Source organism: Phoxinus phoxinus, assembly GCF_949152265.1.
Source record: "Phoxinus phoxinus genome assembly, chromosome: 17".
Lineage (NCBI taxonomy): Eukaryota > Metazoa > Chordata > Actinopteri > Cypriniformes > Leuciscidae > Phoxinus > Phoxinus phoxinus.
Genome location: NC_136892.1, coordinates 11166768 through 11181020, shown reverse-complemented (window position 1 = coordinate 11181020; position 14253 = coordinate 11166768). Strand labels below are relative to the sequence as shown.

The window sequence follows — 14253 nt, the reverse complement described above, 5'->3', positions numbered from 1 at the left end:
AACAAAGTTATGGGCACCAATGCAATATTATATTTAAAATATAAAATGTTATGTAATCGTTACAATTTAACTGATTATAGTTTTGACTGCTTAAACCTACCTCATGCTGGTTCTGTCTCTTTTGAAAGAGTTGAGGTGGAACAAAGAGGGCGCCAAGCACACAGCGATGTTGGTTGGGGTCATCTGGTTCTCCTCCACGCAAGCGACCACCTCTTGGAGGAAAAGGAGGAGGCTCTGAAGAGCCTCCCTGTTCTCATCAGGCAGGAGGTAAATGGCAGCTTGAACCCCCGCAAACTGTTGATCTTTGGGGAAGTCTGTAGGGAAATCATAAATGCAGAATAAAAGCTTGGAAGCAGATGCTGCACTTTGTTTCGAAACAATCAAATTCAACAGTTTGTTACTCTTGATGTAACTACACTCGATCGAGTTAAATGTTTTGCTTGGTTTCAACTTATTCCGGCTTACATTGGTAGATGTGCAGGAAGCTTTCGCACAGTTTGCTGGAGAAGATGGGTTCAGGTAGGTCTCTGAAATACTGCTTCACCATGTCAGCCACATCAAAAGCCGACTGATTTTCAAAGGACACGCCATCGGGGTCAGCCTCCACCATGTCCCTTATATTTTGAATGCGGGATTTGACCCCAGACTTTCGGAAGAGCCCAACCTGTCAGGTTCAACGAGATGTGTGTTGGCGAATGGAACAAACGTACCAAAATTATGCAGTTTATTCTACTGTAATTATCAAATAATATACCGGTATGGTTAGAAACTCAGTAAATAACACATCAGTCATGAATCACATTTATAGAGTGCAGATATGGATTCAGCATGTCTAGTCTCATGGGAAATAAAGTGACTACGTATATTTATGCACAATCTGAAATTTGCTGTCTCAGGTAAAATTATCCTGGCAGTGTCCACTAGTGGTTTTGTAGTGCTATGTTTGCTCTCTTTGAGAAACATATCAGATAAATACTTTTTATGCAGTATTTATTTGTAGTTAATGACCATTTCTGTTTATGAGAATAATACTGATTTAGAGTCATGTTTTTCTCTTTAGCAAGAATAACTGCTGTTCAATTTAAGCTTAATTTTTGTACATAAACTTAAACTTTGTACATTTTAGCTTTTATTGAAACTCTATTTATGGTTGGCGACTGGATGGCTTACCTGATCCAAGCACTCTGTCTTTAAGAACTCCATTGCTCTCAAAATGCTTGGTGGCAAAGGTTTTCCCGATTGCTGGACACTCTGGAGCAAAGGCACCTCAAACACCTTTCTGCCCTTATGTTCTGAAGGTTTAACCTTTCGGTAGACTTTTGGCACAGTCCTAGAATGGCAAAAGTGCAGAATGATGTATTTTTAGATGGTCACTTGCATTACTCACCTACATTTGTCTGAGATAATGAAGTGTTGAGCTAAATTGAAAGTAGAAGTGGCAGCGTATATTTAGCGGATCACATTAACCGTATTAGCAGTGTTGTGAGGCCCTCATGCACATCAGCATCAGTGATAAGTGCTTGCATGTGTTGAACTGACATTTCATTTGTTTGTTGTAATAAGCTTCTTGTTGTTTTCTCTGTATGAGCTTGAGGAATCTAGTAGTAAAGAAATAAAGCAATTAGAATGGATGTAGTGGTTTTAATCTGAGTACATATTGGCCTGCTGGCGAAAGGCTCGTGATGAATTTCGAACTGTCCTTTTCGTTTAGCAAAGCCCATATTGATTTACATTATGAAAGGCCTTTTTTCATTAGACAGTGAACTTGCTGCCATGACTATAGGCTGTGTAGTAGAGAAGATAACCTGACAGCAATTTAAGTCCTGCTTCTCATTATTTCTATATAAATCAGGTTCAGGGACCTTGAGATAAAACTTCAAAGCCAATTAAATTCGGTTTTGCCGGAGCCAACTAATTCGTCAAAAATTGGATTTTCAGAATTTCATACAATCTAGTTTCTCTTGATAGCGTTAGCCTCAATTACCCCTTCATTTATCTTCTAGCCTAACTCTCCTCAACATCAAGCTTGGTTGTTCAATTAAAGACAATATCAATATCCACATCCACTCCTGGTGTCTCAATGTGATTGTTTAGATTCGAGAGGCTCTGTGTTATACAAAAATTAGCAATAACCAGTCTCATATATTGTTGTAGAAGAAAAGGGAGGGAAAATAAATGAACAATTGAAGATTTTGAATGAGCGGCTTATCTGAAATCAAGTGAGCTGACACGCAGTTAAAATGCTGAATACTCAAGCAAGCGATCAATATGAATGTGGGGGTAGACTTAAAAGTGTTGTTTCTTTTGTAGTTAGCTCAATGGTTGTTAAAACAAATAGCCCAATTACTCCTCTCCCAAGAAGTCAATTATCCTCTCCTCCTCAGCTTAAGCAATTGTTCTTTTTTGTCCAGTTAACTACACAAATCCGTAATCTCAAACATGTTATTAATTGCTCCATGGGGAGCTTAGTTCTCAGATTTGGGTTAAAATATCAGGCTAGCAAAAGGCAAATATTTCCTAATAATGATCTGATCAAAGAGTCCTTAAACATATTGAAATGTGCTTTATGTGTGGTGATTTGTAGGGAGTGTCATCATTCAAATTCATTCCATAATACTCAAGTATTGCCGCAGAGTAACAGTTTATAAATTTTTCAGGGGAATGTGAACCTGTTAAACTAATAGGAGAAAGTATTTTGACATCGAAAAAATAAGCATGTCACCTTTAATTTTTAATAAGGTGAAGTGAGTTGGGAGAAAAAAACAATTCTTAAGAACCTGTAGTTACTTGTGTATTGGACATCAATGGACTCAATTTCGCAAAGAACAAATCTCCATTGTTAATTTATATCTCCCCATGCTATCACATGGCCGAATCACAGTGTGAGAGTGTCTTCCAAAATGGTAAAAAGAGCAAGACTCTGCTGTGTCATGCAACCTATGGTGTGAGAGGGTTCACTCTCATTTTCACTCACTCACTACTCTTGAAACCTTGTCTATTTTGTCTGCTGGGAGATTTTCCAAGGTTGCAACTCAGCATTAATAATGAATGAATCTCTAAACAGCAGGTCTCTCACTCTATCTTTATTCCTCTCTCATTGTCTTAGTATTTTTTAAGCAAGCTACTTTTACCAGATTGTGTCTATCCCTCTTCCCCTCCCCTGCTTTTCATCCTCACCCCATCTTACCAGTTCCAGCCTTGTTTGCTGAAGGGTGAGTGCTTGTCCATCAGAGCCGTGAGCCTGAGAAGGCTCAGTCTTTGCAGCATGGAGACATGTGGTGCTGATTTTGCCTGTATGCCTGTGCTGGGGTTACTCAGTAAAAGCATCTGTGCACTGGACCAGTGGGGCCTCTGAATTCTGAAATGTAGGAAATAAACCAACTTGTATAAATACGCTTTGCTCTTTATTAAATGCGTGTACACTAGATCCCTAGCATGTAGCATGAATTCAATCAAATTCAGCTGCCTTAATAAAATGGTAGTTTGTGTCTCTTACCGATCACTATGCACTGTAGGCTGAGCAGTGTGTGCAAATGCTTTTGGGTTCTTGTTGTATATCTCCTCTTGGGCAGCTTCATCCGTCTCTTCTGGCTCTTTGATCTCAAGGTGGATGTCAGTCAGAGAGGAGGGTGAGGGAGAACCCGAGTGGGAAAAATCTGAATCCCCGTCCTCCGACAACTTATCTGTCCAAGAGGTTACCAACTGCTGCAGGTCACAAATGCGCTCCATTACACTGTCCAAAGCAGAGAAGACGTCATCATCCAAAATCTGCATGTGATCTGGGACGTTGTCATAAATGCTGACACGGTGATCACAAGTAGCCAGTGGGCTGCAGACTTGTTCCTGCTCCTTGGAGCTACTGCTTCTACACTGTCTACCTCGGTATCCATGGAAGCTTCCAGTCCTCCAGTTGACCGAAGTGTTGTCGATAGGTGAGAAGGCGTTGTTGTGGGAGAGCACAGTTGGGAATGTGCCTGGCTTGTGTCCCTGGGGAATTTCAAAGACGGGGTTTTCGTCAAGGTTGCGCTGGTTGTTGAAATGCTGCTCGTTGATTTGCTTCTGGCTGTCTTCTTGATTGGGCAGCCCAGGGCGTTTGCAGTTGCTGCGCACCTTGGTCACTGGGCTTGGCGTGCTGACCGCGCTGCTGCTTTCCGAGGGACTGCTACTGGATCCAGAGGGCGGTGTGCTGGATGCAGGACTTTCAGTCTTGTCTCGGAGCCTGGCTAGGTCTAGACATTGGAGATGCTTTAGCCTTTCCTCACCAAGACCTTCCTGGATAATTGGTCCACTTATGACAAGTCTTGCTTTCCTGCTTCTGGTGTGTGGGTGTAGCGTGCTTCCTGTTAATCTGAGTTTCTCCATCTTCCGGAGAAGACTTTTTCCTTTTTTTACTGGAGGCTTTTCAGCAAGGCACTCATTACTGCTCAAAGTGTGATGTTCACTGGGGGACGGAGGTCTGCTGGAAGAAATGTCGGGAGATTGGGGTTTGTAGCTCGAGGAGCATCTGGAGGAGCTACGACTTTTTTCGGGTTCCTCTGCCATTGTGTTGGGAACGCTTCCCCCATCGCTGTCAGCATTACTAGAGCTATGAGTGGAACAAAGCTCATGGCATTCACCGCTATCGGAAAGAGAGGCCTCACAGCTTCCCGATCTCCTAAAACTTGAAATGGGGCTGTTCAGTGAGTGCAGTGGCTCCCCGTCATCCACACGTATCCATCGCCTGTTCTTCCTGTCGAATGACCATTTTGGGCTGATTGCATAGAGGTCTTCTTCCTCCTCTTCATCTCCCTACATGAACAAATCAATGGGTTATACACAGTGAAGGATGCTGGGAAGGAAACTTTTCCTCAGGCTTTCTTTTGTTTATATACTGTGTTTACATGCATCTCCTCTAGAGTTTTCTCTCACACTCACCCTTCTTTTGGACCGGCTCAACTCCAGCTTCATCTCCACGCACTTGTTTAAGGTACTTAATCTCCTGAAAGCAAAAGAAAACATTGATGTCAAACAGGAAGACAGCATGACGTTCCCCTCAAATTCCTCCCGCTGTGATTAGCAAGAAGCGCTCATTCTACGTCAGCATAGCACACGCTCATGCCGCCGAGGGTGAAAAGCACTACCTGCATAAAGAATCTAAAGCATCCTTATCCAGAAATTCATGATCACTCTTCACCCAGTCTGTGTCAATAGGGAAACAGCAATCTGGAAGGCAAACAAATTAAATTGAATTGCAGTACAATAATATTTGCAATTTATTAGGACACATGGTTAAAGTATGCAATGAGAAATGATAAAAACAAATATTTACCGGTGAATAACTGTGCATACTGAGGAAAGCCAGCTGCATGAAGCCAATCACAAGCTCCCTTTGCTTCTATCTCTACAAAAGAGAATCAGTGCATTTAAAGTATGTCATTTATGGTTGTTTAGCTTTTATTAGGCTAACATAAGAGGCAAATTCAGCAAACTATTACCACTTAATTCAATTTATTTTTTAATTAACATTGAAAGTGGATAATTTTTTTGTACAAAGCCATTTTATTCCACCCCAAGTTTATCAACCATCCTCTCATTTCATTAATTTCATGTGGATTAAAAGCGGAGGCTGGCTAATTTGCTGCTAATTGAATGTCTTTGGCTTTTACATGGTTGACCAAAAGAAGACAGCTAGTAGGCACACATGATTTCAGCCTTGCTTGCTGCTTCTATTCCTCTGTGACTCATTTACTTTCACCTTTTACATTTTTTTTTCCCTAACTGAACACTGCCAGGAACAGATGGTGGAAACAAATCCTTTCTTTGCACTGACTGGCGATCCATAAAACCTTGCATAGGATTCTATCTTTCCCATAAGTGGCGAAGGGGTCAGGGGAAGACAGCTGGATCTGTGCTACAAAGAACAGATGGCTCAGATATGTAAACATAGGGACCAAGTTAATGCTGCCACTCCTTGCTCTGACGCAGAAGTGGCCTGTAAAGGACTGTGCTGGATGCGATGGCCTCATGTAGCTGTGTTGCAGTCAATCTGTAGGTTACCACCATGGCTTGCAGTCAGCTTGCATTAATGTAGCTTATCTGGGCTGCTGAATTATGGTCTTAATAAATGAGCATTGCAGATCAGAAGTTTCTCAGACAGTAATCTGGAAGGCAACTTTGTGGGAAGTGGGTACACTCTCATGCTGGTAGCTGATGCAATAACTGCTACCTCTGCAAATTACCCAGTTCCAGCCATTTTCTTAGAACTCTAGCATGGGAATTATATAAGTGTGATCGTATCACATGCCTCTTCACTGTTTAATAGAGTTGAGCAGGGAAAGGCACTTCCTTTTCTAAATACCTCAGGCGGCCCTACAGGAAGTTGTGCTTTTAGGGTTTGGATGCTGATAACAGATGTGGCTTGTGATTGTCCCCCAAGCCTACACGCATCTGAATGGTCTGGGAGGGTCTTGGCTAATGGTGCTACGTGCTGCACAGGCTGTACGCTATGAATGATACAAAACGCTGTTAGATTGGTTGGCTGATACCTCCCTTCCTCCTTGCAGGAGGCACATACACTCCAGGTTGAAGCCACCTAATAAAGTGCTACAGCAGGACCCCTGGGGATTCAGCAACTGCCATAAACACCTATCTTCAGAGGAGCACTCAGAGAGTCGATTGACATAAGAAAAGCATCTATGGGACCCCTGAGGGGTGGTGAACATCATGTTTGGCTGACAGCTTGAACAGTTCTAACCTTGAGAGTCTTGGCGGAGCTCAAGCAGAGCAACCTTTAGCTTTTGCATAAGTTTAGAACGAAATTCAAGAGATTTATGAGAAACTAAAGGTTTAGAGAAGTCTAGAGAAGCATATTTGCATTAAGATTCAATATATTGTCTGCATATATGTACTTATGTTTGATAATAATAGAATACAGTGTAAGTACAGTTCACTAAAATACTGGTCTCATTCATTTCATCCAAAATTTTAAAGCAGTTGAAGTTTTTTTTCTCTAGGACTGAATGTGTTAATAGTTTTGAATAGTCATTGTACTTTTATAAAACCTGTATTCACATCCAAGATGATCACACTTCATTGGTTTCGTAGAGTTGGTACAAACCTGTAAAATTGAATGTGTGAAAGATAACTGAGATTCATGGCTTAAATAAGCCAGTCTGACGATGAGGGATTTTTTACTCCCTTTAAATCTTTTTAAATTGGGTTTTGACAGCGGTGGAAGTCAAACACCCCACAGGGAGAAGGTCTGCTGCTCCAACAACGTGTTCTCATGAATATTTGTATATATTTTATGTAAAATTTGGTTTAACCACACTTGCTTGCATTACTCAGATACTATTATGTCAAATATTGACGTATTGATGGCATCTAAATGTAAATAATTTACATATGAACAACTTTATTACAAGACAACTCTCTTTTCAAAGTATGACATAAACAAAGCTACAATTTAAAATTAATAAAAAATATATATATTTTGTTTTCCTTGGGATGTGGCAGTTGTCTTAATATGAACCTATAAAATACACCACAAATGCACCAAAAAATTATTGTGAACATAATCCATTTTATTCTTGCACTGTAATACAAATTTTCCAAAATTGCATCATGTCCGGAACAGAACCAAATTCCAATCTTTATTCAGCTATCTTCACCTACAACCGACGTATAGCAACCGTAAGGCCGTGTGTACACCAAAGCATTTTTCCCCAATGCTAGTGTATTTTTCCAATTTTGAAGACTTGAAGAATGTTCAACTTTAAAACTGTAACAGACTGTAAAAAAAAAAAAAAAAGGACGTAGTGTGTTACGTCACCCGTAGGTTTCTGAAAAGCATTTTTGAAGCCCAAAGTGGGCAGAGCCGGCCATCGCCATCTTGGCAGTGCACCATTTTTTGTTGTTGTGATAAACCGAAAATGGGCAAAGAGGCGGGATTAGCTGAGGTGTTGTGACGGCTACCAGACAGCAGACAAACGGCTAGTAGTGACAGCAGCAGCAATCCACCTGTCACTCAAGTGGCCACGCCCTTAATTATGCAGAACTTTAAAGCTTAATAAAATTTAAATGGATGAGTTAAAAAAAAATGCACCCCCCTCACAGTTGTCATGAAGGGCAAAATTAGCTATATAGACCAAAACCACTTTTTGCACCAGGCTGTAAACACATTTTTTTCTGCTGTAAATTTGGGCATTTTAACAGGGGAGGTCTATGGGACTGACTCTCTTTTGGAGCCTGTCTCTAGCGGCCAGTCGATTGCAGTTTAAGTCACTTCGAGAGAGAGACAGGAAGGTTGCCGCCTGGGTAAAACGCAGTGCTCATCACTGTCTACTTTGTTATCCAGGGAAATGTGGGACAAATACAGCACCGACCAACTGTCACATTCTGCTTATTCTGATGTGTGGTTTTGAATAAGATTTGATTGGCAACTAAAATGTTTACTTTGAACCACACAAAACGCCAGTGTGCCATCAGTGAGCACTCTTGAATACAAAATAGCATCAATGGTACTGCTTTTTCCCCAATTTTTAAAAAAAATAAATTAATTGTTTCAAATTCTCTTACAAATGTAGGCTATACATTTGTATAGTCTATAGGGTTAGGTTTAGAGATAGGAGAGGAATTAAGTAATTGTCTATTGAAACTAATATTATTGTCACTGTACATTTTCATGCCTGTTTTTTAATATATATTGTTGAAACGTGGTTATCTTAGGTTTAGGGATAGGGTATCAGAGAGATCTAAATATATATTGAAAAACGATATAAATATATTTGCGATATAAAGAATTCGTAATTATTTTTACATTTCTATAGCTGTAAATGCGTATTATTGCTTAGATTTTAGATGCTGCCACTAAGTCAATATTTACTTTACCGTGCATTTAGCATCTAACCAAACATACAAATAAGTATAGTTTTGTATCTATTACGTACACCATACAAACAAAGAGACAGGCTGGGTGCTCCCCATCTCAAGTCTTGTGATTTTTTGCGTTCGTCCGTCAAGAGTAAAAGTGACAAGTCACTGGCTTTGTAAATAATCTCCAGATGTGGCACAAAAAGTTTTTGAGTCATGTAAACCCATTTTCCATAACTAGAACTCGCACAGCTGTTTTCGGACTGACAAATATGCTCCATTTCATCAGTGACAGGACTGATTTCGATGAAAATCTTGGCAGGTACAGAAAAATGAGGTCATTGGGATAATTGTTCAGACACACTGTTGTTACTCCTGGTTGCTAACAACAATATTTTCATAGATCAGATGTGCCAGTGCAAAGAGAGACTCTAACTCCTCAGTGCTATAGTTACCGCTAACCAGTAATCAGAGATCATTACTGCTTGTGCAAATCTTTGCAAATTGTTAGATATATTGCTGATCAATTAAATGCTCAATTTAAAGCACAGACAGGTAAAGACAGGTATTCAGCTTAATAATAGCATGCAACATCCTTTAAAACACTCACTTTTGTTTTTCTGTGACAAAGTATTCAATCTTGAATCTACTAAGTGGGCCCCTTGAAGTCATTAAGATGTTACACCGGCCTCATTGATAACATCTCTTCTGATTTACAATCGAACCGTTATATTCATCCAATTAAATTATGCTCATGCTTGTTCTGCCATATTTATTAGAATATGGAACCACTCAAATCTACAATAGTCTTATAACTAAAGGGAAATAGTCATAAAATGGCTCAGACCAGCTTTAGATTCATTTGGCATAAAACTTAAGAATCGTTTAAATAAAAAATGACAAAGATTTGTACTTACTTGTAATGAGCATTGTTGTTCGTTTGGTTCTTGCGCAGAAATGTCATGCAAAAAAACTGACTAAGTGTGGTAAAGAGTTTTAAACATTACCACAAAAAGAATCTAGGCAATAAGCTTCAAGCTTCCAATTAACGGATGCAAAGTATTGCTACTTTTAGGAGAAAGCTAGGCTTCTCATTCTGGTCACCATAATGAAGTCACAGGAAAGGCATTCCCCTATTTCCTCACTGGACCAAACCAAACTCAACTTTGACTGGGTGGGTTGTTCCCAAAGTAAACAATGACTTTTGTCTAGGTTATTTACAGTGAATGCCTGGAATTATCAAGCATTTTGAACAACTGTTGAAAATTGTTGTGTTTGGTCATTCATGTAGTAAGTATTTTGAATGGCTTGTATGTATGTGTATAATATATAAATCTAAGGCATTACACTGTACAACCTTTTAGTTTTATTAGGAATTTCCCGTAAACAGCACTCAGATACAGTCATGAGATATTATAGTGCCAATTCACTGATGCCTAAATGAAAGTTTTTGTGAAAGGGTTTTTAGATTTGAACATCTGCTCTTTTGTTGCATGTCTTCGAAGGACAGACGCAGAGCTATGACGCTAATGAGTGCCCTAAATCCCATAAGGATATCGACACAGCCCATCACAGCTAATAGTTTTTGACTCTGAGGCTTCATCAGGACTTACTCCATAGTAACCCATTAGCACTAATGGCTCTCATTAAACACACCGGCGTTTGATTACATCCTCTTAAGCGAGAAAGCCTGAAGTTCTCAGTTCGAAATCCTCTCCTAAGTGAATATTGAAAGTACAGATGAGGACAGGGTGGTTTACTTTTACTTTGTTTCTGCAAACATTTCCTAAACTCGACTAGAGAAAACTAAGAGAGTGTTTTGTGATAAAAGCACTGCTATGCAAATCTATCTGACCTTTTCAGTTGACTGTAGTTGTCAGTTTTCTTATAAGAACAGACAAATCTGTTGTTTTGTATTAAAAATATCAGTGTCCAGCGGAAAGAAAGAGGAAGGAATAACAAACCAGGCATGTGATAAGTTAGCGGAAGGCATGACAGGCGTTCCTGGCTCCATCGTGTCCCCAGCCTGTCCCACCCTCGCTGAAGGGCGGGATGGAGTCATTTGGCGGCGCAAGACACGCAGCGCTGTAACTGTGCAGTTTCCTCTCTGGCTCTGTGTCAAATTGTTTCAAAAGTGTCACGATAAAAGCCTGTTCAATTGGAAAAAAGTAGAAGTACTATAGAGTACTTCTATATATAAACTATAGTGCCGGTTCAGCTTGATTTTATTGGTATTCTCAGCTATTGGTATGTTACGTTTACACATACATTTTTTCATGTTTGGATATATGCTGAAATAATGTATATCAACAGCTTAAATAAATTGGTTACACTTTTTTTGATAGTCCACTTTAGACATTCTACTAACTATAAGTAACTGTTCAACTACATGTCAACTAACTCTCATTAAAGTATTAGTAGAGTGTAGTAGACTGTTAGGTTAGGGTTAGGGTTAAGGTTCGAGTTAGGAGAATAAGTTGACTTGTAGTTGCCATGTTACTTCTAGCCAGTAGAATGTCTGTTGGGGGACCAACAAAATAAAGTGTTTTCAAATATTAAGCAGACAATCTACTAATACTCTAATGACAGTTAGTTGACATGTAGTTGCAAAGTTACTTCTAGTTAGTAGAATGTCTAAAGTGGACTATCGAAATAAAGTGTTACCAAAAAATTAAGCAATAATGTATGCATAGGTTTAAAATCTTTTGTTATAATTTTATTATATATTGTATTTATATAAGTACATGTTTTTGAGCCCCTAAACATAAACCTATATGACTAATTCTCCAAAAATTACAAGTGCCTTGGAACGTGCAGTATGATGCGTTGACGTCATTTCCACTGAAACAGGAAGCTAAGGCGGGACATATTGAATGGATCCTCCCCCTTTTCAAATAGCCAATAGAGTTAAGTTTACCTCACAAACTGCAAGTCGTACTTGACGGCACCATGGAAGCGAATCCGAGAGCTGATGATACGTTGGATTCAATAGTAGAGGTGTGAATAAATTCTAGCCATTTCATTCTTAACCAGCGTACAGTTGGAAAACAGAATAAAACTTGAGCTTCTCCAACCCATATTGCTCCGTGACGTGTCAACGGTCGCTTTGGCCAGGTGGTATTTATTTGTTGCATGGGGGCGGGGTGCTTTAGATTCTAGAGAGCATTTGATTGAACAAGTCCATGGGGATGTCATAAAAATCTGTGATCTATTTTAGCGGAAGTGAGAGACTAAGGGCCCTATCTTGCACCCAGCGCAATTGACTTACACCGACGCATGTATCATTCCTATTTTGCACCCGCGCACAACGGACTTTTCCCTCCACAGACGCACGTCGGTAGATTAGGGAATGAACTTGCGCTCGCGGGGGCGGTTCGGCGAAAAGAGGAGGCGTGTTCCGGCGCAAAAGTTCCCTGGTGCTATTTTCCAGTTTTAGAAAGCAATTCCGCCACTGACCAGGAAAAACCCAGTCTAAAGTCAGTGGCACGTTGCGCGTTAGTCATATGGTATTTTAAGGGCGCGTGCTTGGCCATAATGTAGCGTGTTAACGCGCATACACTTTGATTCTCTAATATAAACAGACGCAGCAGTTTTCATTTTTGCAAATCATACATTATTACAAGGAAAAATATTAACACACGAGGGAAATCATTGTTGTGTCCGTGAAGATGTGAAAAAAATCTATCTAGATAAAAAATTTAAAATCTAGATTAGGCTACACATTCACCCAAATTATACGCCTGTTTAACCGAAGCTAATTTGGGTGGGTTTCTCCCATCATCCCCAATGTCACTTCTCTGTGTTTTACGGCCCTGAAGAGAACGTTGGTCTCCTCGGCTATGAACCGGTTCTGGCGTGCGCCTGGCAAATCCGCCGTTATAATAGCAATCCGCGTTGGAACAAGCGTGCCTGCTTTTAAAGGGAATGTGAGAGGACGCTCTGATTGGTTTATTTCACGTTACGCCCAAACCACACCTATGAATAATGAAGCTACTTAAGAAGACCAACCCCTTTTAGATTTGCGCCGGGCGCAAGAGGCATTTATCCCGCCGGGAAAATAGCAACAGCGCCGGGATCCGCACACAATGTTACTTGCGCTTTGCGCTTTGACACTTGCGTTTCAGATCGTTAAAATAGGCCCCCAAGTTTTGAATGCTTGTATCTCCTAAATGCAAATTTTGTCATTGTTTTGGAATACACCAGCTTATTCATATAATTAAGGCTAACATATTCATACTAAATGCTAAAAAAAAAAAAAAAAAAAAACGTACATTTTGATTTCAGGGGGACTTTACAACTTTAAATGTGAAATATACAACACCATTTACTTCAAGGAGCAAAAAAAATAAAATACATTTCAAATCTTATAATAATAAGTAACTAAAAGGTATTGAATATGTATTGAATATACTGTATCTGTATATGGTTAGATCACATTAGCCTTTTATTTTTGTATTATTTTCCATATGTGTTCTTACAAAAACTTTAAAATTGTTCAATTTAAGGGAATTACGATTCTTAATATGCCTTCGACACATTGAGTCAGTATTCTCAATAATGTTTATTTGATAAGGACAAGTGCTGACATTTTACATGACTCTCATAATAAGTATATAAACCATACACTGCCTGGTTTCCATGGCAATTTTTGTATTCTAAAAAAACTCAATTACTATTTACAAAATGAAAGAGACTGGGAAAAGATGTATTCAGGCAGAATAGAAGTATGCTCAATTTTGTAACCATACCATTCAAAAGTCAAAAGGTCAAAGCTTTACTCGCAGTACAAAACAACAATAAAGTTTCTCTTTTCACTTCCAGATTGCTTTTGCATCTAGCCTCTTTGGATATCATAAAAGACGCACATTAATCGCTTGAAAAAGTCATTTATTTATTTCCAGTTTTTCTGTGAAAGAATTGCTCTTGTTCTGGGTAGAGCTGTTTTGACACCGGGGATAATTACAGCTCTGTTTAAGATTTGTTTTGTGTACCGCCTGGCATTTGGATTGTCGCAGACTTGTCAGATCCCTTCATGAAGAAGTGCGTCTGAGAAGAATAGTCGTTCGGTGAGCGGAGCTGGCACAGACTGGAATGTACCCCCGCGAAAGAAAAAATCATTCCAGCTCAGCTCACATAATTGTGTGTTTTCGGACGGGCTGACGTGAACTAGCGGTGGCAGGACTATCAGCGCGTTTCATTTCAAGAGAACACAACATGCTACTTTACTCCGGTGGCAGCCATCCGCATCCATTAAAGACTAAAACATCTGTTGAACCCGTGAAGGAACGGCGTGAACAGGAGCCCGTGAAAGAGAGGTGATCGAGACTTGCACTAACAAAAAGTGTTCCAAATCGAATGGAGATGAATGGCCTTGTTTTGGACTTATGTGTTCAGTTGTATGCA

General features: G+C 39.7%; 1 protein-coding gene across 2 annotated transcripts in view; it reads right to left on the bottom strand.

Annotated features, from left to right (window-relative positions):
- Window positions 1-14253, bottom strand: part of LOC306984094 (rho GTPase-activating protein 7) — a 62254-nt gene that overhangs the window by 13238 nt on the left and 34763 nt on the right. The window contains exons 1-9 of one of the 2 annotated variants that reach the window (XM_079585119.1): window positions 9768-9957; window positions 5309-5380; window positions 5121-5202; window positions 4915-4978; window positions 3497-4788; window positions 3188-3358; window positions 1171-1330; window positions 466-664; window positions 101-314 (exon numbers count right to left, since the gene is read on the bottom strand). In XM_079585119.1, coding sequence (XP_079441245.1) covers window positions 101-314; window positions 466-664; window positions 1171-1330; window positions 3188-3358; window positions 3497-4788; window positions 4915-4978; window positions 5121-5202; window positions 5309-5380; window positions 9768-9780 — 2267 coding nt within the window. In that variant the 5' untranslated portion in view covers window positions 9781-9957. Of the gene's footprint in view, window positions 1-100; window positions 315-465; window positions 665-1170; window positions 1331-3187; window positions 3359-3496; window positions 4789-4914; window positions 4979-5120; window positions 5203-5308; window positions 5381-9767; window positions 9958-14253 lie in introns of those variants that run through there. The other variant, XM_079585118.1, reaches the window with a different exon arrangement.